The sequence below is a fragment of the Tupaia chinensis genome, unplaced genomic scaffold, assembly GCF_000334495.1.
Source record: "Tupaia chinensis unplaced genomic scaffold, TupChi_1.0 Scaffold148210_1, whole genome shotgun sequence".
Classification (NCBI taxonomy): domain Eukaryota; kingdom Metazoa; phylum Chordata; class Mammalia; order Scandentia; family Tupaiidae; genus Tupaia; species Tupaia belangeri.
This window is the reverse complement of record NW_006208060.1, coordinates 1287120-1308300: the sequence shown is the minus strand read 5'-3', so window position 1 is coordinate 1308300 and position 21181 is coordinate 1287120. Positions and strand designations below refer to the sequence as shown.

The 21181-nt window shown below is 57.2% G+C and overlaps 3 protein-coding genes across 3 annotated transcripts in view; 1 reads left to right on the top strand and 2 right to left on the bottom strand.

Annotated features, from left to right (window-relative positions):
* The window catches only part of SLC25A23 (solute carrier family 25 member 23), a 16339-nt gene extending 16223 nt beyond the window's left edge, over positions 1-116 (bottom strand). Inside the window, exon 1 of the mRNA XM_006170246.3 lies at positions 4-116. The gene's annotated coding sequence lies outside the window, so the exon portion shown is untranslated. The remainder of the gene's footprint in view (positions 1-3) is intronic.
* Positions 117-3962: 3846 nt separating this feature from the next.
* Positions 3963-6325, top strand: CRB3 (crumbs cell polarity complex component 3). Its single transcript, XM_006170244.3, has 4 exons — positions 3963-4265; positions 4987-5054; positions 5564-5707; positions 6048-6325. Exons 1-4 carry the CDS (start codon positions 4097-4099, stop codon positions 6117-6119), a joined length of 453 nt encoding a protein of 150 aa, XP_006170306.2. The 5' UTR covers positions 3963-4096; the 3' UTR covers positions 6120-6325.
* Positions 6326-6598: 273 nt separating this feature from the next.
* On the bottom strand, positions 6599-17027 carry DENND1C (DENN domain containing 1C). The gene is made up of 23 exons (XM_006170243.3): positions 16904-17027; positions 15874-15938; positions 15749-15792; positions 15586-15635; positions 14708-14827; positions 14548-14617; positions 14308-14388; positions 14150-14215; positions 14003-14056; positions 13783-13893; positions 13053-13153; positions 12917-12962; positions 12729-12830; positions 12521-12646; positions 11333-11437; positions 10420-10510; positions 10290-10330; positions 9754-9825; positions 8594-8638; positions 8415-8522; positions 7872-7936; positions 7569-7776; positions 6599-7489 (listed from the first exon to the last, which is right to left on the bottom strand). Exons 1-23 carry the CDS (start codon positions 16918-16920, stop codon positions 6866-6868), a joined length of 2412 nt encoding a protein of 803 aa, XP_006170305.1. The 5' UTR covers positions 16921-17027; the 3' UTR covers positions 6599-6865.
* Between the last annotated feature and the right edge of the window lie 4154 nt (positions 17028-21181).

The following is a 21181-nucleotide window of genomic DNA, read 5'->3' as shown; positions in this document are numbered from 1 at the left end:
CACCTTAGCCTCCGCGTTGCCTGCCGGGCTCAGGAACTTGCTGGAGGTGGTGACTGCTAGCCGTCGCCGCCCGCGCCAGAACTTGCGTCTCCTCCCCCGACCCACACTGGGGGGTACAGGGAGGGGGCCGAGGGCGGAGCTGGGGGCGTGGAGAGGGAGGTCTGGGATGCTCCGGTGTCGAACAGCTGAGGGAGCTCCAGCGTTCGTTCTGGGAAGAGGGGCTAGGAAGCTGAATGGTCTCAGCTCTGGTTTCAGAGTTGCGCTCCTGCGTGCCTCAGTTTACCCTCTTTCTCTATCCCCAAGGTGGCGAAGAGAGAGGTGTCAGGGATGTGTTTCCACTTGACCACCCTCATTTATTGATCAATCCTCTTTAGGAACGCAAGTTCTCGCTTTTTCCAGGCGTATGCCAGTGCCCTGCGCCATCTGGGTTTCCATCTCCCCGCCCGCTCATGTCATATTCCCCCAATCGGCCTCAGAAACAGAAGATCAAGACGCGGCGCTCCTCACTCCATCCCTCGATTCCGCCCGCACGCCTCCTTCCTCGGTCCCACTCAGACTAGGAAACAGAAGATCGACGCACGGAGCGGCTGCAAAGTCGCTTTCCTATTGGCTACAGCCGCCGGAGCTGCGCCCGCCCGTCTCGCTTCGCCGCTCCACCTGGGCGGGGCCTCCCTGCCAATCCCTGTCTGCCTCCGGCCCCGCCGCCCCGCCGCCTGCCAGGCAGTTTTAAAGGAGCCGAGGCCGCATCCAGATGCCCCCGGGTTGGCTGATCTATAGGGACCAGCCTTGTGGGGTGGCGGCGAGGGTGTCTCAGCGTCTGGGGCGCGGTTGGGCGCTGGAGGCGGGGCCCGAGCATGTCGCGCTCGCTGCACCTGCAGAGTGTCCCTCCCACTAGTTTCGGGCGCAGTTTCTCGATTCACCATTAGGGGGAGGGGCGCCCAGGCCACTTGACAGTGAGTAGTAATAACAAGAACTGACTCAGTGCGTTGCACATGCCAGGCCCTTTACTCACCTCTGACATCGTCGTCGCCAAAGCCCTGTAAGGTAGATGGTACCGGCCCAGCTTTGCAAATGAGGAGACGCAAGGTTTGGCCCCCTCCCCAGTCCTCATCTCACCAAGGGGCAAAGCACGCATTTATATAGATGTGGGGTCCCTAATCATTACTCTATACCCTAGAAGAAATGAATTATTCTTTTTTCTTTTTTAAAAGAATTATTTATTTAGTTTCATTTAGTCATTCATTCTTTTTAATTTTTAATTTTTATTTTTTAACTTGACCCTAGATAGACACACACAGAAAGAGAGAGAGGGAAAGCAAGGAAGTAAGCCACCAGGTCCAGGACTTGAACCATAGTCAGTGGGAGTGTCCAGTACCTTAACCACCACACCACCTGCTGGTCCCTGAAATGAATTATTCTTTAAATTAAACAAATAAGTTTTAGGCTTTTGCCCTTGTTGGACAGAGACAGAGAGAGACAGTGAGAGGGAAAGTGAGAAATCACCCTCCAGTAGGGATGACCACGCTGCAATCCCTTCTCCCCTATTCTCCTCCTGGAATTATGGGCATGTGGGCACATGTGCCCAGTGTGATTTGCTAAGCCGTCGGGTCTGGGACTTGAACTGTAGCCGGTCAGGTGGGAGTCTACCGACTTAACCACTACACCACCTGCTAGCCCCTATCCTTTGATCATCACTCTTTGCCCGAGAACCCTCTGGAGAGGGTCATGTTATTATCCTCTCTTTTCATCCAAAGGTACAGCCAACTTCTGCCCAGACAGGTGTGTTCCAGAAAAACAAGCTTCTTTTTCTTTTTAAAGAGAGATTTTTGCTATAGAGCACAGGTGCTTACCAGAGAGAGAGACAGAGACAGAGCGAAAGTGAGAAATCACCCCCTCAGGGAGGATGACCATGCTGCAATCCCTTCTCCTCTGGACTCTTCTTAATATTTTGGACACACATGCCCACGCCCCCAGAGTGAGTTTCAAGCTGCTGGGTCCAGGACTCAAACCATGGTCGGCCATGTGGGAGTCCAGCACCTTAATCACTATGTCACCTGCTGGCCCCATATGAGCTTCTTATAGAACGTCTCCTAGGAGATGTTTTCATTCACAGATGCCCTACAAGATGGGGGAAAGGGACACAGGTGTTGTCCCTCAGCCCCTGAAAAAGGTGTTTTCTCAGATTTGCTGTTGGCAGGGGGGCTTTAACACATAGGCACTTCTGCCACATAGTGCTTCAATATGAGTATGCCTCCTGTAGGTGTCCCCACATCTAGTCCTCTTTTGATCTCAATTTTATTTTATTTTAAAGAATCATTTCATTTAACTTTATTTATTCACTTGTTTTAATTTGATAAGAGAGGGGCAGAGTGAGAGATAGAAAGTGAGAAAGCAAGCCACCAGGTCCAGGGCTTGAACTGCAGTCGGCCATGTGGGAGTCCAGCACCCTTAACCACCATGCCACCTGCTGGCCCCTCGATCTCAATTTTATACAGGAGTTCCTCAGACAAAGTGACTTTTTTTTTTGTTGTTGTTGTTTTAAATTTTATTTAGGGACCAGCAGATGGCGTAACAGTTATGTTGCTGAACTCCTACATAGTTGACCACAGTTCGAATCCCACACCTGGTGTTTTAAATTTCACGCTGGGCTCATGTGCGTGCATGCCCAAAAATCTCAAGAGGAGAATGGAGGAGAAGGGATTGTGGCGTGGTCATTCCCGCCCCCCCTCCCCGGTAGGGGGGCTATTTCTCTGTTTCTGTCTCTTCAGTGAGTCCACACACCCTATAGCAAAAATCTCTCTCTAAAAAAATGAAAAAATAAATAAGAATAAAATAAAGAGCAAAAATATGTATTTATTATTATTATTTAAATAATTATTTTATTTAACTTTATTTATTTATTTTACTTTGACCAGGGAGAGATAGAGTGAGTGTGAGAGAGAATGAGAGAGAGAGAGAGAGGGAAAGCAAGCTTCCAGGTCCAGGACTCAAACCTTTTCAGCTATGTGGGAGTTCAGTCCCTTAACCACCATGCCACCTGCTGGCTCCCAAAAGAAACATCTTTTACCTTGCAGCTGTTTCTCAGCAGGTGTTCCTTCACTCATGCATGCACTCTACAGTCCCCATAGATGTGGTCCAGGGATAGACCCAGAGGGGATATGTTTCCACATACTCACGGGGTCCCACACAGGTGTACTCAGATGCAGGTATGTCTCATACAGGTATTTCCAACACATTTCTACATAGGAACGCCCCCATACAAGTACAGAACAGTCTCTAGGTGGGCTAAGCAGATGCATTTTCAAACAGCTGTACTGCACACCGCAATGTCTCAGCCAGCTGTTGTAACACGGTGCAGGTGTGTTCTATACAGATGTTTCCCTCACAGGTTTGCGTCCTCGCAGCTCGACCCCACACAGAAGTGGTTCGATGCAGGAGTCGCCCGTAGGTGAGTGTATGCGCAGGTGTCTTCTCTACGGGTGCATTTTCACCGCGGTCTATCTCAGGCAAGCGTGCGGCTTACAGAGGTACCTGCCCCGAGAGCCTCCCTACCTGTGATCCTGAAGAGGTGCCTGCAGTGCAGGTGTGAGGTCCTTCCTCGCCCTGCGCCTCCCCTGACCTCCCCCTCCCCCTGTGGCCCTGGTTCCCGTTACAGGTGCGCTCCGGGCGCGGCCCCGCCCCCTCTCGGCTCCGCCCTCCCCTCCAGGCTCAGGTGCACAAGCCGGAAGTGCGCTCGACTCCCAGGTGAGTGACTAAACTTTCCGGGTCACGTGAGCGGGCGGAGCCGGTGGGGTCGGACCGAGAAACCGACGGGCCGATTGGGGGTTCGAGCGAGGAACCGGGACAGGGAACTCGGGTAAGGTCAAAGACACACGGGCCAGGGAGGGAGCGGCTCGCGCGGTTTGGCCTGCCTCCCTCCGCTTGCCCCTTCCCTTTCCCCAGCCCAGGAACGCGCGCCCGGGAGTTAATCTGTAATCTCTGACCTCTGGCGGCGGGGGCGGGGCGGCACTCCGAGGTGCCCTGGCGCGCTCGCCTCTTCCGTGGGCCTGCGCCCGGTCCAGTCCCCAGCCCCACGCTCGGGCCTCTCTCCCGCCGCATGTGCCCAGGCGCGGTACCCCCGGCCCGAGATGCGGTAGGAGCGGTGCTCGAGAACCCCCGGCGCCACCAACTCGTCGCCCGGCCCATGGCGACCCCCGGCCTGGGGCTGGTCTTGGCCCTCAGCCTCCCGCTGCTGCCGGCCCGCCGGGGCCAGGCCTGGGGGCAAAGTAGGTACCAGCGGGGGAAGCTGCGGGGAGGGGCCGAATTCCCGGGTCTCTGCTGGGGATGGGGCCCAGGAAGGCAGGTTTCTGGGGCCCAGAGGGTCAAGAATTGGGCAGCGGGCTTGGATGCCTGGGAGGGTCTGCAGAACCAGGGCTGGGAGTCGAGGATTTCTGGCTCCCTCCTCCACCTGTCCGACTTGGGCTCCGGGAACTGAGGCCCTGGAGGTGGGTGTCCGGGCTGGGTGGCGGCTCCGCAGGAGGTGGGGTGGGGAGGAGGCCTGTGTCCCCCAGTGTCGGCCCTCTGAGGGGTTTTGGGAGTCAGGAGGCCCTGGGCCTGGGCTGACACTGCGACTTTAGGTGTGGGGCAGCCACTGGTCCTTCTGTCCCACTCGGGAGCCTGGGGGGAGCCTAGGGGGAGGCGTGAGTCAGACACTCCAGGGAAGGGCTGGAGCCGCCCAGCTCCTTAAGGGCCCAGGGCTGGAGCGATGAAGGGGAGGGCTGGGCCTCCGGACACCATCTATTATCACAGCCCCCAAGTCCAGTGAAAACACCTGTTAACTCAGTACCCCCTGCCGGGCTCTGCTAGGCCAGGTGGCAAGGGAGCAAGTGGGGGGTGAGCGCTTGAAGGGGGAGGGCCTGTCTGTAGGAGGGCAGTTTTAAGGGGGCCCTGATGGGGAAGGTGAGATGGGTCGAACCTTAACGTAGGCTCTGTACCCACTCCTGGCAGCACTGAACCCTCTCGCGGATGGAAACAGCACGCATATACCCACTGGCGGCGGCTCCAGTGGGGGGCTGGTGAGTTGGGGTGCATGTGGGCGGAGGGCAGCAGGGGTGTTACTCATGTTATTCGGCACGTGAAGTGGGTGGGAGGGACTGAATAACCAGCAGCCCCCTCCAGGTGGTAGAGCAGGGTGGTGTTTGAGAGATCAAATAGCAGAGAGCCAAGCGGGGAGGCCGAAAGTTCCGACCTCCCAAAGACTGGGGAGTTAGGGATGGACATTAGGGTGGACGGACTGGAATACCTGACCCGGAAAGTCTAAGGGGTCAGGAGCCTCACGTGCTTCCTGGGCAGTGGGGGAGCTAGGCGCCCACACTTCCTGCAGTCTCCTAGGAGCAGGGGTCCCTGAGGGACAGGTGTGTGGCAGGAGAATCTGAGACAAGGCAGGTTGGGAAGCCTTGGGGCCCCAGATTAGGCGGATGAGGTTGTTTATCTTTAAGAGCCCCAGTGTGGGGGGCCGGGGGGGGGTGCAGGTGTGGGGAGGCCGCCCCGGTCCCCAGGGGAGTCACACCTGTCCCCTCTGCAGTCTCAGGAAGCCATCACAGCCATCATCGTAGTCTTCTCCATCCTGGGTGTCCTGCTCCTGGCCGTGGGGCTGGCCCTGCTGGTGCGGAAACTTCGGGAGAAGCGGCAGACGGAGGGCACCTACCGGCCCAGCAGCGAGGAGCAGGTGGGTGCCCGGGCGCCACCGGCCCCCAACCTCAAGTTGCCGCCTGAGGAGCGGCTCATCTGAACGCCAGGGCCCACTGCAGCCACCGCCTCCGCCGCAGCTCAGGACTGCCGGGTGCATGTTCACACTCAGCTGATGCCACCGACACACCGGCCTCTGACGTCTGGAGGACTTGGGGGGGCACACGCATGGTGGGCTCTGCAGCATGTCACCTCTGCCTGACTGCCCATAGCTGGGGGCGCTGGGGCTGGGGCCTGCCTCCCTGCTTGCCGAACCATCGCCGCCGTGCGAGTGTCCTCCTGCCCGTGCAGGCTCGACAACCCCCTCTCCTTTCTTTCAGTTCTCCCATGCAGCTGAGGCCCGAGCCCCCCAGGACTCCAAGGAGACGGTGTCGGGCTGCCTGCCCATCTAGGTCTCCTCCCCATGCCGGTCTCCCTTCCTTGCTGTGTGACCTTGGGGCAGGCAGAGCCCTCTCGGGGCAATCAGACCCACCCAGTGCTTTAGCAGGGAAGAAGGTGCTTCCAAGACTTTGCTCTCAGGGCAAAGGAGGGTGGAGCTGTTCCCTCTTTATATATTTATATAAAACTGTTAGTGAGACCTAATAAAAGCTGTTTTCGAGCTGGTTGGGACAGTAGCTTGGATGGACACAGGTACAGAGATGAACTATAAGGTAGCCGGGATCTGAGGGGACTACAGGGACTTCCTAGAAAGGAAGGAACTTCTTTTTTTTTTTTTGAGAAGTTTTTGCGATAGGGCGTGTGCACTCACCAGAAAGACAGACAGATAGAAAGCGAGAAATCACCCCCCAGGAGGGATGGCTATGCTGCAATCCCCTCTCCTCCGTTCTCCTCTCGGGATCTTGGGCACGCACACACACGCACCTGGCGTGAGTTTAAGCCACCAGGTCTGGGATTCGAACTGCGGTCGACTACATGGGAGTCCAGCAACATAGGCATACGCTAACTGCTGGTTCCGAAAGGAGGGAACTTCTAAATGCACCTTGGAGCCAAGTAGAGATTGCCCCCCAACACTTGAGGGGATACTGGGGGGTTTCTGAGTAGAGGGAGAGCCCCAGATAAGCTTATCAGGAAAACTCAGCTTTGACTTTTTTTCTTGTGGCTTTATTGAGGGCCTGGGATCTCCCCAGATTCCTGACCTCTAACCCTCAAAACATTTCTTAAGGTCAGCGACTCTGGGCCGGCTTCTGACCTGGGGCTCTTGCCAGCTGGTGGTGGGTGTGGCAGGGGAATGGGAGGCCCCCACCCCCTTGTGGGGCTGGGGGTGAGCATCCTCAGCTAGCTCGACCTTGGGAAGCTGGACTCTGGGGTTCTCTAGAGAACTGGGGTCCGAGGAACGCTCGGACTGAGACATCCAGGCAGTATCCAAGTTGGGCTTTTTAGGGGCCAGAAATTGGGGGCTTCCCGGAGGCCTGGGCTGGGTGGGTGCTATGGAGAGTCTGGAGCAGGCGCTCTCCTGGACTCCAGACTCTTCTTCAGCTGCCTTGTGGGGAGGGGAGAGATGAAGGATTAGGGGCTCCGTGAGAGGACGGGGCCCAGGGTCCCCTTGGCGGCTTGGGTCTGTAGGAGCTATTGAAGGTTGGGATGGAGAGAGGGTTTCTTGGTCGACCTGTGAGAGCCGCTGGGGACTGGGGCTCTCGGAGACGCTCATGGTGTCTGCAGACTGTGTGTCTGGCGGGAACGACAGATCCGCAGGCAGGGACAGGGGCTGGGGCTCTGGGTTTGCACCGTCTTGTTGCCATTCTGCTCTCCCTGGGATGTCAGGCTGGGGTGGAGAGACGGGTGAGATGTGTCTCTCCAGGTGCGGGAGGGATGGGCAAGGGGGAGGGGGCGCGGGCTCTCACCAGGCTGAAGCAGCTGTCCAGGTCCCCTCTGTGACAGCACTCTAAGCTCTGGCTTGACCTGAGGCTGCCTGTGCTCTTAGACCCCACGCTCAGACTGTCCAGAATCTCACTCAACAAATCCAGTTCTTCTCCGGACCCCAAGAAGCTGCTGTCCAGCGCGTCCTCTGCCCATGGGCTCTGGGCATCCTCAGGGCTCAGAGGGGGTGTCCTGGGAGAGCATGGGTGGCCTCGGTCAGCAGCTGAGACCCACAGGGGTTTGACTGTCATCATCATTGGTCTTGCCACCCTCCCTTTGAGCCTTACCTCTCTCTTAGGGCCTCTGAAGGTTTTTCTTCCAGTTGGAGTCTCTTGGGGCGAAGGGGCCGATTCTGCAAAGGCATATTTGGGGACGGTGGGAGTAGATAGGACCTTAGGAGCCAGTGTCAGGAGACTGGGGCTTTTTGCAGGAAAGTGAAATTTTTCTTTTTTTTGGGAGTGGAGCGGTTTCTGCTATAGGGCACATGTGCTCATCAGAGACAGAGAGAAAGTGAGAAATCACCCCCAGGGGGGATGGCCACACTGCAATCCCTTCTGGATCAGCCAGGATCCCCTTGGGATCTTGGACACACACGCACACACGCACACACGCCCGCGGCGTGAGTTTAAGCCACCGGGTCTAGGACTTGAACCGCAGTTGACTACATGGGAGTCCAGCGACAGAGCCATTAGGCCACCTACTGGTCCCAGTAGGAGAGTGAATTTAAGTGGGTGAGGAGGGAAGCGAGATGTATGGATGGAGCTGAGGAAAGAAGGGGGATTCCCTGATAGTTCCGGGTGTGCATGTGCGAGAAAGAAGCGCGGTCCTACCTGTCCAAAGTGCTGGGTAATAGGCAGGCGTTGCTGCAGGCGATCCGAGCGGCTGGTGAGCGACGGAGCCCTCAGGGAGCCCCCCCGTAGCAGACCACAGTCTCCGTCCTGGAAGAGGATGCATGAGCTGGGAGCCCCCGACCCCCGAGTCCCGGACACTGGCCAGCGCTCGGCCTTACCTTGTACGCCAGCAGGCTCTGCATGCCCTTCAAACCACTCTTGGCCTGTGGAGAGAGGGGAGAATTAGACCCCAGGGCGATCGGACCCTTCTGTCCCCGGGGTTGGCTCTGTCTTGCCATCTGTCCACCCGTATGTCACAGACAAGTTCACGACAACCCTGCATACCACCCGTGAAGTCAACACACACGCTTGCCCCTTGGACTAACAGAAGCAGTGAATCTGGAGGCGATACCCCCAAATGAAACGGGGGGGTGGCAAACGACATAAGCGGGAGTTCGTGTCTCACGGCCGAGGGAAGAATAAAGTCAGACTGAGAGGACAGTTCTGAGCTGCAAAACTGGATGCCAGGCCACGTTGGGGTGTGGAGGAAAAGAACGTCACGAGGCCAGAAGCTGGGACTGAAAGGGATGAGAGGTGACCACCGAGGACTGTTGGTTGTCTAGGCAAGAAATGAGCCCTACAGATGAGGGGGTGGCACATGAACAATAAAAGTGGAGACAATTGTGAATGATTTAAACATGGGTTCAGTCCGATTACAAAAAAAAAGTGTGCACGTCAAATGTCTGTTGTGGGGCCACCTGTTAAGACGGCTGGATCCCACATAGCTGACTGTGGTTCGAGTCCCAGACCCAACAACTTGAAAAACACTCTGGGCATGGGGCCAACAGATGACATGGTGGCTAAGGCGCTGGATCCCACATGGCCAACTCTGCGGTTTGATCCCGGATCCAGCTACTTGAAAACACATCGGGTGCATATGGATGCATGCCCCAAATTGTGGGGGGAGCATGGAGGAGAAGGGGTTGCAGCATGGCCATCCCCCACGGGAAGATGGTTTCTCACTTTCCCCCTCTCTGTCTCCAGTGAGCACATGTGCCCTGTGGCAAAAAAAAATCTTAAAAGAAAAACACACAAACCCCCACATTGGACATGTACCTGCTCACAATCCCGAGAGGAGAATGGAGAAGAGATTGCCATTCCCCCCAGGGGTGTGGGTTCGGGGGGGATGTTTTCTCACTCCCTGCTCCCCGGTGTATAACAAAACCAAAACCAAATGCCTGTTGAGGTCATAATGGCCCGTCTTCATGGAGGGCCGAAGTGTCTTCTGCCCCCTCTCCCTCATCACCCCTGCGACCTGGCCTGCCCAGCCCAGTCTCACCGAGCGGTACATGTTCCTGACAGCCGGCTGGGTCTTGGCTCTGACCGAATGCAGGAGGGCACCGCCCCCTTTCTGGGGAGAGAGGACGTCAAGGAGAAGGGACTTAGGGCCTTGGAGTTACCAGGGTAGGCCCCAGACCCCACCTTCCCACCCTGGGCTGTGTGTCACTGACAAGCTGCTATCACTGAGCGTCCTCTCTATAAAGGAGCTTAGTCCTGGGCCAGCAGGTGGTGTAGTGGTTAAGTGCTGGACTCCCGAGGTTCGGAGGTTCGAGTCCCAGACCCAGCAGCTTGAAACTCATGCTGGGTGTGTGTGCCTAAAATCCCCAAACCAGAAGGGATTGCGGTGTGGCCATCCTCCCCGGGGAGGGACATTTCTCGCTTTCTGTCTCTCTGTTTCTTTCTGTCTCCTGCAAGCACATGCGCCCTATAGTAAAAAATCTCTCAAAAATAAAGTGTAATGCTGACCCTACCATGAACTGCTGTGGGGTTAAACTGATCCAGTAAGAAGTACTAACAGAGGTCCAGTGTAAGTACCTTTAGGTTGTCGGCCCAGAGCTGGTAGGAGCGCAGGGTGCCTGTGTGAGGAGAGAGCGTGGTGGGCCTGGAGGCAGGCTGAGGCTGGGGTGCTGGCGGGCAGAGGCTCAGGGGTGAGGCTGGGGCTCACCTGAGGAGTCCCCGCAAAAAGTGATCTCCTGCTCGAATTGATCCGAGAATCCCTCTCCTGTGTTGAGTTTTTCCAGCCTGGCTTCTATGAACTAAGCAGGGAAGAGTTCAGGAGACCCAGGGAATGGCAGGCACCCCAGGGCCGGAGCTCAGGACCCTGCCTGGCCTTCAAGAGGCAGAAGCCACCTCGGAATCCGAGAGTCAACCCTCTCCCCAGCCCCCAAATCACAAGACCCTTTTGGGTGGGTGTTGTAGGTCTCCTATTTTACAGATGAGCACACAGAGGCCCTGAGTATGCCCTTCACAGGGGACTAAAGTCGATCTCTGCCCCTCTAAGGGGACCCGCCCCTTTGAGAGCCTGGAGTCTGAAGGTGGTCCATCTCACCTTCTTCCAAGAACCCTGAAATTCGCCCTGTTCATTCGTATCCCAGGAGTCAAGAACCCACACCTGCCATCTCTCCCCCCCAAAAAAGTAGACTGGTTGGAGCCAGCCTCCTCTGGATCCCCAACCCTGACGGGGAGAACCCCTGCTCTGGGACCTGAGAACTTGGCCCCACTTTAATCCTCCCTCCTTCTCTCCCTGCTCCCCCACCTAGTAGGTCTTGACCCTCAGGAACCCAGGAATTGGGGGGCTCCTATCTTTACAACACAGTTGAGTACTGCCTCCTCCACCCATCTGGGGTTCCTGGAGTGGAGGATCCCTCTCGACTGGCTTCAGCACCACCCATGAGATCCCAGAAGTTTGTCCCAGCTCACCCACAGGGACCCAGTAATCCCTCCTCGCCCCGCCCTTTCGACTCCACCCACCGGACCCAGAAAGTCCTCGCCCTGCTCCTTAAGTCCAGCCGGAAGTCCTGGCGTTTGCTCCAGCCCCGCCCCTCCGCCCCAGGCCCCGCCCCGGGGTTCCCGCGCACCTGTTTGAACAGCTGCAGGTGCACAGCCCGCTGGTGGAAGGCCTGCAGCGGCGCCCCAGGCTTCTGGGCCAGGAAGGCTTCCTCGCTGAAGGTCACTGGCTGGCCCTGGAAGAATTCGCGTCCTGAGCTCCCCGAGGCTCTCCTGGCCCCTCGCTTCCAACCTCCGTTTCTCCACCACTTTATGTAGTGAACTGGCTGCTGCCTGCGCCTTGCTCGGGGCCTGGTGGGCCTGGGAAGGACTTGGGCTTTTACCGGGAGAGAGGTGGAGCCCTAGGTGGGCTGCGAGCAGGGGAGGGTGACGGCTAAATGACCTCTGGCTACGGCCGGGGCTGTGGGGCACCAGGGTGGAAACCTGCTGGAGAGGAGTTGGGGGCAGAGACCGGGTGGAGACTCGGGGTCGGGAAGTGGGCAGATGCGGATATGCTGTAAAACCAGAGACCACAGGACGTCAGATGCTCAAATAATATTTTTTATAGGATGGTTGGGAAAAATGTGGGCAGGCTGGATCTTGGCTTCAGCCTTCCCTCGCTGTGGGACTTCTTCAAGCCTTGGTTCCCTCACACGTGAAACGGAACTGTAATATAGTATCCAACTTATAACAGTGCAAGCATTACATGAGATCATACGGGGCTGGCAGGTGGCATGGTGGTTAAGGTGCTGGACTCCCACATGGCTGACCATGGTTCTAGTCCTGAGCCTGGTAGCTTACTTTCTCTCTCTTTCCCCCTCTCCCCCTCTCTGGTCAAATTAAAATAAATAAAGGGGCCGGCAGATGGTGTGGTGGTTAAGGTGCTGGACTCCCACATGGCTGACTATGGTTCAAGTCCCGGACCTGGCAGCTTGCTGTCTCACTTTCCTTCTCTCATTCTCTCTGGTCAAACTTTAAAAAAAAAAAAGATGAATAAAATAAATAAATAAAGTGAAATAAAATAATTATTTAAAAAATAGATGCGATGATACTAGCAGTAAGACGGAGCCTTTGTCTATGCTCACGACGCTAGACACCATTCCAAGCCGTTGGCGTATGCTGGGTCTCCAGCTCACAAGACCCTTTTGGGTGGGTGTTATAGGTCTCCTGTTTCACAGATGAACACACAGAGACCCCGAGTACGCACTCCATAAATCATCATTATTATGGTGAATCCTTCAGGAACCCACGAGGCCTCTTTCCGGGTCACCACTGCTCACCTGACTGCAGACGAGCGCGTCGCGGTAACCGCCGAAAAGTAAGGCCTGGGCTTTGAGGAAGAGACGGGACACCCCTTCTCCGGGGACCAGCGCGGCCTTCCTGAGCCGCAGCTTCAGTAGGGAGGCCTGCGGGACAAGGGGTGGCACTGAGCGGGCAGGGGTGTAGGTCCTGCGTCTCCATGAGCAGGGGGTGCAGGGTGACACCGACCACGTCTGGGGGCAGCGCCTGCACGTCGTCGAAGGGCGTCTCCAAGGTGTTGGAGTCTATGTTCAACACCACGACGTCCTCCAGGGCTTTGTCGCGCACTGTCTGCGGAGGAGGGAGGGACTGCGGCTCAGAGACCCAGGTCCCTTGGCGGGGAAGCGTGTCTGGGGGTGTAGAGGGAGGGAGCTCACCTCAGCGAGACTGGCGTGCACTCCAATGAGGTAGGGCATGGGCGCGCTGCAGACCGAGAGGACCCGGGTCATGCGGGCGCCGCTCCCAGGCCCCAGGTTTGTCCCAGCTCCTGCCCCTCCCCGGGCCCCTCCTTACCAGCAGTAGTCAAGCAGGTGCGGGGGCAGCGTGGGGATCAGCACGTGCTCCCAGCGCATGGGGTACAGAAGGGCGCAGGACGCGTGGACGCATGATGTCAGCTGGGGACCGATAGGGGGTCGTGGAGTCAAGGCCTAGACTCCTAACTCTGCGAGGGTGGCTCTCCCCGTTCCATTTCCCACGCGCCCAGTCTCCTGTCCCCACCCGTTACTGGGTAACCAGCGGAAACTTAGACCAAGAAGTCGACTAATTTCCTAGTCCTCGAGGGGACGAAGCTAATAGGCCGGGGATCCCTCCGGGATCCCTCCGGGTAGCAAAGACTCAGCCTCTACTCACTCCACCCCAAAGAGGCGGAGCCACTATCCACTCCGCTCTGGTCCCGCCACTCATCTTTCAGGACCACACTCTAAAGAGGCGGAGCCAGGACGCACCCACTCGCCACGCCCTGAGGGTGGAGCCAGATTTCGGTCACGCCCACTGCCTCAGGGGGCGGGGCTAGGATGTAGCTCTTCCTCCGGGGCGGAGCGAGGCCTTTAATTGCCCGCAGTGAGTGGAGCCTGCACGCAGCGCTCCCAAAGAGGAGGAGCTACGGCACTCTGAGCCCCGCCACACAGGGGTGGAGCCAGGACTTTGTAGGGTGGGGTTAGAACAAGGATCAGGCCCCCGTGGTCCCGCCCCAGGGGCGGAGCTAAGTTCTGGCCCCGCCCCTTCTAAGCGGGCCCCGCCTCACGGTGCTGAGCTTGCTGGAGATCAGCAGGACTCTTCGCTCCGCCAGGAGCGCGGCGAACAGCCCCACGATATTCTCGTCGGTCACCGCCACCACCAGCTCCGTGAGGTTCCTCTGGGGAACAGAGATGCGCGCTGGGTGCGGACGGACTCCAGGATCTGGAATCGCCCCTGGATTTCGGGACCTGTTGTGCCCCCAAGTCCCATCCCAGGTCCCTACTCACGTTCTCAGGGATGGATGGCAGGCAGCCGGAGTCGGGGGCGACGAAACAGGAAAGCTAGTGGGAGGCATTGGCCGGGGATCCATCAGTCAGGAGGCTGGCTCACGTGGGTGCCCAACCTTCCAGGGTCCCTGAACCCAGCTCGCTCACCGGCCTGCTGTTCCCTGGGGCAGGAGGCCGGATCCCGTGCACGGTGGAAATCGTCACTCCGCTGCCCTGGGAGAGAGTGACAGCTGTGTGGTCTCAGGGCTGGGCGCAGCCTCCCCGCCCACCTAAGGCTCCACGCCCAGGGGTTGGAGTCTGCTCACCAGCTCCAGCCCCACGGAGGCCTGGGGCCCGGGTAGTGGCTGCTGCAGCAGATTTTTGAGAAGTTCCTCCGCTTCTGAGACCTGGGTGGGGTGGGGGTGTCTGAGCCAGAAGGTGCGTGGGTGATTCTAAGGGCCAAGGCCCAGGCTGGGTTGTCTGGGAGGAGCCAAGGGGCTGGATCAGGCCTGGCTGTTCTGGGAGGGGCTGGGGCTCTGCAGGAGTGAGAGGGAAGCAGGCCTCACTTGGTCCTGGGCTAGGAGGTCTCCCACTGTGTTCAAGAGCTTGTAGAACACCTCAAACCAAGGTAAGTGGCTGTGGAGAGAGGACACAGGCTCTGTGAAACCACCCTGGGCCTAGGCCCTCCCTGCCCGCCCGCCCCGCCCTAGCTCCCAGCCCCCACACCTGAGGATGCAGAGGCAGCGCTGGGCACCGGCTCTCAGGCGACAGAAACCAAATCTACGTTTGCCCTCCAGGTCCGTGAGGGTGAAGGTGAAATGCTGGACTGCAGAGCTGGGGGGCTCCCTGGAAGTGGAGGAAAGGTTCTCAGAGACACCCGGTTGTCCCAGCTCCCTGCCACCCCTGGCTTCCCAGTGGTGCTGCTTGTCCCGTGTCAGACACTGGCTGCTCCGGTCCCTGAACGGCCGAGTCCCTGGCTGCATAGGTCTCCAGCATTTTGGGTCCCTTGGTATCTCAGTTCCTGTGTGCCTAGGTTCCTGGATGTATGGGTTCCTAACAGTTAGCGTCTCTGGGCTCCTGGGTCTTCGCATCCCTGGGGCCCCATGCATAGAGGCCCCTAGTTTTCAGGGTGTCTGTCTGGGTCTGTGGGGCCCCACACATAGAAGTTCCTAGTTTTCCAGGTGTCTGGGTCTGTGGGGCCCCATGCATAGAAGTCCCTAGTTTTCCGGGTGTCTGTCTGGGTCTGTGGGGCCCCATGCATAGAGGTCCCTAGTTTTCCGGGTGTCTGGGTCTGTGGGGCCCCATGCATACAGGTCCCTAGTTTTCCGGGTGTCTGGGTCTGTGGGGCCCCACGCATAGAGGTCCCTAGTTTTCCGGGTGTCTGTCTGGGTCTGTGGGGCCCCATGCATAGAAGTCCCTAGTTTTCCAGGTGTCTGTCTGGGTCTGTGGGGCCCCACGCATAGAGGTCCCTAGTTTTCAGGGTGTCTGTCTGGGTCCTTGGGTCATATGGATAGAGGTTCCTCATTTTCAGGGTCTCAAGTGTCCGAGTCCCTGGGCAGTGACTCCTTGGGGTTCCTGAGGGTCCGTGTCCGCTCGGTGCATACCTTTCCACATCGAAGGGGAAGCAGAACGTGGGCACCATCTGCACGGTTTCCTGCGGGTGGACAGACACACAGACACCTGCCCGTGGGTTCTGGGTTGGAGACAGAGTTCCCCTCCCCAGGGACTGGGCCTGGCCCTGTGGAAACAAGAACCCCGCCTGCATACCTGGTCCCTGAAGTCTGGGGGGAACTGCCACAGGATGGGGGGATCTGCAGGGGAGAGCAGGCCTCTGAGTCCAGGGCCCCAGGTCCCTCCCTGCCTCCCGCCAGCCCCCCATGCTCCCCACTCACCCTCCTGCAGGGAGGCAGGGCAGGCCGCTTCGAAGAACCAGTCGAACATGGCAGGAGGACCCCCTCTGTGGAGCAGGAAAGCGTTGGTGGGTGGTCCAGGGACTTGGTGCTGTGCGTGTACGGTCGTGCCTACTATCTGCACATGTGTGTGATTGCGTGTGCATGTGCAACCAGGCGTGCTGGTGGGGGCTTGTGATCCCAAGGGCTTGGGGGAGGGTGTGGTTGTGTGAGGCTGTGTGTGCAACTGTGTTGATTCCGTGTGCCCAGGTTAGAGCGTGACTGTGTGTGTGTGTGCGCGTGCGTGTGTGCGATTCCACCTGGCGTCAGGAAGGCCGAAGTCCGAAGGTGAGCAATGTCTGTCTTCTCTTGTACGGCTGTGAGTGTCGCGGGGTACATGGGTGAGCATCCGTGTGGCCTGTCCGTGTGCCCTCGTGCGTGAGACTTCAGGGGTTCTGGTGGCTGACCCCACCTTTCCCGTCAGAGACAGGCGGGTGGGGTGCCCCCATCCTTCCTCGGAGCCCTCCAATCTCTGTCTTCCTCCCCTGCTCCCTACCTCGCGAACAGGATGTTGGGAGAGACACAGACGGAGACCCACAGCAGACACTGTCCTGTCCCCTGGAACACCCAGCCTTGACAAGGGTCCCCAGCGTTTTACCCTCATGCTTGCGGAGGTCGCACACGCTCACCCCTCGCAGGTTACAGCACCCCTCCCCTGCAGCCCACCTGCTGAGCCCCGGAAGCCATTATTCACAGTCACCCAGAGACACAGCTCAGAGGGCTGTCCCCACTCACAGTCTTACAGACACAGAACCACCGAGCAGGACAGACAGGGCGAGGAGAGGCTGCCGGGCCCACGCAACCTCCAGGGCAGTGTCCTCGGCTGAGGTCAGCGAAGGGTCCTGCCTGACGGTCACCTGCCCCTGCGGGTGTGTACCTCCGAGGCCTGCCCCCGGCCCAGCTCCCCTCTGCTCCAGCCCAGGCCTGCCCTGGGAATCTCAGTCCAGAGGATGAGGGAGGGGTCAGCTCTTACTGGGCTCTGGATCCCATGGTCCCTGCAGGGCCGGCCCGGCCGGGGCCTCTCCCCAGGGGTCCCGGGGGCCTGTGCTTGCTTGGAGCTGGGCCCCGAGCCGGCTCAGCTTCCTGTGTGGCTAAGAGAGGAAGTTTGACAGGGTGACGTCCCCGGACGGAGGCCCCTGCCCCCACCCGCTGTGAGAAACCCAGGCATCCTTCTTCCTAGCCTTCTGTGGGGTGGGTGGGCAATGATGGTGCGGCCCCAGGGGCCAGACCCCCTCCCCACGCACAGTTCTGTCCTGCCTGGCCGGGCCGTGTCTGGTCTGTGCATCACACCCAGGCTGTCTCCTCTCCTCCACTCTGCAGCTGCCGGGGACTCAGTCTGCCTCATAAAAAGTGCCACCTCCCTCCTCTCTTTCCCGCTGGTCAATTGGTGCTGGCCGTTCACCGTAGGACCACCAGAGGGAGCTGGCCCAGAGAGTGGCCATGCAGGAGCCAGGGAGGGCTCCCCCGGAGAGCATGGGGACACAGGCACAGAGACACCACACGCAGCCCAGAGGTGGCCTGCACAGACAGAACCCACACACAGACGCCGAGGGACCAGATGCACGCAGGAGGAATGAAGTCAGACCCACACCCACAAGCACAGAGCGCAGGAGAGGGCTGTGGGGCAGGGACTGGCTTCTGTGTGCGTGCGGTTATACCTACCCCCCTGCACATGCGTGTGATTGCATGTGCGTGTGCAGTCAGCTGTGCTGGTGTGTGTGTGGCCCTGGGGGTTGTGGGAGTGTGTGTGTGGTTGTGTGAGGCTGTGCGTGCAACTCTCAGGTGTGCATAACCTCTGCCTCCCGATGACATGATTCGGGGCCGACAACACACGACTGTCAGGAACAGACCCAGACATGGAGCCCCAGTTCTGACAGCCCCAGTTCTGGACAGACTGGAAAACAAGGAACACAGATGTAGAAAGGGCAGTGACATGGACCAGCAGGTGGTGTGGTGGTTAAGGCAGCTGGAACCCACATGACCAAATGTGAGGTTCAAGTCCCAGTACAGGCAGATTGAAAACACACCAGATGTGGGACCAGCAGTTGGCATAATGACTATCTCCCGTGTGGTCGACCACGGTTCAAGTCCTGGACCTGGTGGCTTGACATTCACACCGGGTGCATGTGCGTGCGTGCCTAAGATCCCGGGAGAAGAATGAAGAAGGGACTGTGGCATGGCCATCCTCCTAGGGGGTGATTTCTCTCTTTCTGTCTCTCTGTCTCTCTCTGTCTTTCTGGCTGGCGCATGCACCCTATAGCAAAAACCTCTCTCTTAAAAAAAAAGAGATAGAAGAAAGAAGAAAGAAAGAAAGAAAGAAAGAAAGGAAGGAAGAAAGAAAGAAAAACACACCAGGTGTGTGTACGTAATGTGCCCCAAACCCTGGAAGGATGTGACCATCCCTCTTGGGAGGTGCTTTCTCACACTCTCTCTCTCTTTGTCTCTCCCCTCTCTCTTTTTAAAAAATTTATTTATTGACATTATTACTGTTATTTTTTCAATTAACCAACGAAACAGAAACAGAGAGAGGGAAAGTGAGAAATCACCCCTCAGAGACTAGCCATATCACAATCCCATCTACTCTTTTCTCCCCTAAAGATTTTGAGCACGCGTGCACACATACACACACACACACACACACATGCTCTTTCTTTCTCCCTCACAAACACGCATACATGTGCTCAGTGTGATTTATAAGCTGCCACGTTGAAACCTCAAACCATAATGGGTCATGTTGAACCATCACAGCACCTGCTTGCCATATGGAAACATTTTTTTGGGAAAGAGAAAAAGAAAGCCACTAGATCTGGGACTTGAACCGTGTCAGGCATGTGGGAGTCCAGCGCTTAACCATCACAGCCCTTGTTCACCCATCTCCCTCTCTTTGTCTCTCTCTCTGGTGAGCACACGTGCCTTATAGAAAAAAAATTTAAAAAAAAAGTACAGTGACAAAGGGACAGATACAGTCAGGGCCAGTCACAATCAGACAACTAGACACAGAGGACAGCCAGGCACACTCGAGCAGAGTGGCAGACTCAGGAGGACACAGGCACACAGGCTTCTGCCACCAGATACGTGTGCTCTCCACAGAGGAGAGGGACGGAGACAGGGAAAGTGAGAAATCCCCCCGGGGGTGTGGCCACGCCGCAATCCCTTCTCCTCCGTTCTCCTCTCGGGATCTTGGGCACGCACGCACGTGCACCCGGCGTGAGTTTAAAGTCTAGGATTTGAACCATGGACGACCATGTGGGAATCCAGCCGTCTTAACCCCCTCGCTTCCACCTCCAGGTGCCCTTTTCTACTGCAGAAGCTACAGAACAGAACAAACCCCAAACTACATTTCCCAGAAGCCTTTGCAGCTCTTGACTGGATGTGGAGCTGCTTTTACCAACTACAGATGCTCACAGGAGGTGTGAAAGGTGGAAAGTGCGGCCGTGTGTGTGTGTGTGTGTGTGTGTGTGTGTGTGTGTGCACGCCCATGTGTGCTAAGAAGCAAAGCTGTGGAGGCATAGAATTCATTTTCGTACATTTTCGTTCTCCAGCGAGCCTATTTCCAGGTCTGTGGGTGTTGAGAGACGTTTTTGAATTGGGTGGTTCTGATGGAGCCACTTTTTTCTCCTCCTTTCTTCCTTCCTTCTTCTCTCCCTCCCTCCCTCCTTTTCTTCTTTCCTTCCTTCTTTGCATTTTCTCAAGGTCTAGCTGTCCTCCTGCCTCAGGCTCCTGGGTTGCTGGGATTACAGGCCCAGGCCACTGACTCGCTCAGACAGGGTCTTGCTCTGTGGCCCAGATTAGCCCGTGGCTCTCCGCCTCCCTGCCTCAGCCTCCCTCAGGCACCCGCTGCTGCTCCCAGCCTTAGGTTGGACCAAGAACCAAAGAGGAGTCCTCCGTCGGTCCCAGCTGCCGAGTGCGTCTCAGTAGCCTGTGCTCCCCTGGCTGGGCTGCGGTCTCCACTTTGCTCACCGTCCACGGGAAGCAGCTCCCTGGTGGTTCAGCTGGGTGGTGTTTGAACTCCTTACTGGAAGCCCCGTGCTGCTCAAAGCGTGATCTCATTCACACACCGCTGGCATCGCTGGGGCCTCGTGACAAGTGCCGTGCCTTGGGCCCCAGACCTCCTTACTGATTCAGAAACTCGAGGCTGGGCCCCACGAAGCAGTGTTTAGCTTTTTTTTCCTTTGGAGAAGTTTTAGCTATAGGGCACGTGCGCTCACCAGAAAGACAGAGAGAGAGACAGAGAGACAGAAAGCGAGAACTCACCTCCCAGGGGGGACGGCCACACCGCAATCCCTTCTCCTCCATTCTCCTCTCAGGATCCTGGGCACGCATGCCCACGCACCCGGCATGAGTTTAAGGCACCGGGTCCGGGCCTTGAACCATGTCCACTACATGGGAGTCCAGCGACATAGCCATTACACCATCTGCTGGTCCCTTAGCATGTTTTTTCTCTGTTTCAAACATTGGAGATTGAAACATATTGGCCCAGAGCCCCTCCAGTGATGCGGTGTGCCCCTAAGTCCTTGCACTAAATCGCTTTCTGTTTAGCACACCTAGAGTGGCCTTTCGCACTGACAACTGGTCACATCCAATGAGCTTTGAGGGTTGACGGAGTCCAGTTGGCAGGTTTTCAATCCCAGTTTACTGCTTCTTTCTTTTTTTCTTGTTTTATTTTCAAGTTTATTTCTAACATCACACACACACACACACACACACTCACCTCTAACAGGATGTTTTAAAAAGGTTTATCACCATATGGTGCATGTGCTCACTGGAGAGACAGAGAGGGAGAGTGAGAAATCACTCCCTGGGGGATGGGCATGCTGCACCCCCTTCTCCTCCACACTCCTCTTGGAATTGGGGGCACGGACACAGGCTGGATGTGATTTTCAAACCACTGGATCTAGGACTTGAACTGCGGTTGGCCATGCAGAAGTCCAGCACCTTAACCACCATGCCACCTGCTGGTCCCTCCAACAGGATCTTTTTTTTCCCTTTTTTTCTTTTGTAAGGATTATCTGTACAACTTTATTATTATTATTATTTAAAAAAATTTGACCAAAGAGAGGGGCCAACAGGTGGCATGGTGGTTAATGGCGCTGGACTCCCACATGACTGACTGTGGTTCAAGTTCCAGACCCGGGGGCTTGCTTTCTTGCTTTCTCTCTCTCTCTCTCTCTCACTCTGTCCTTCTCTGGTCAAATTAAAAGAAAGAAAGAAAGAAAGAAAGAAAGAAAGAAAGAAAGAAAGAAAGAAAGAA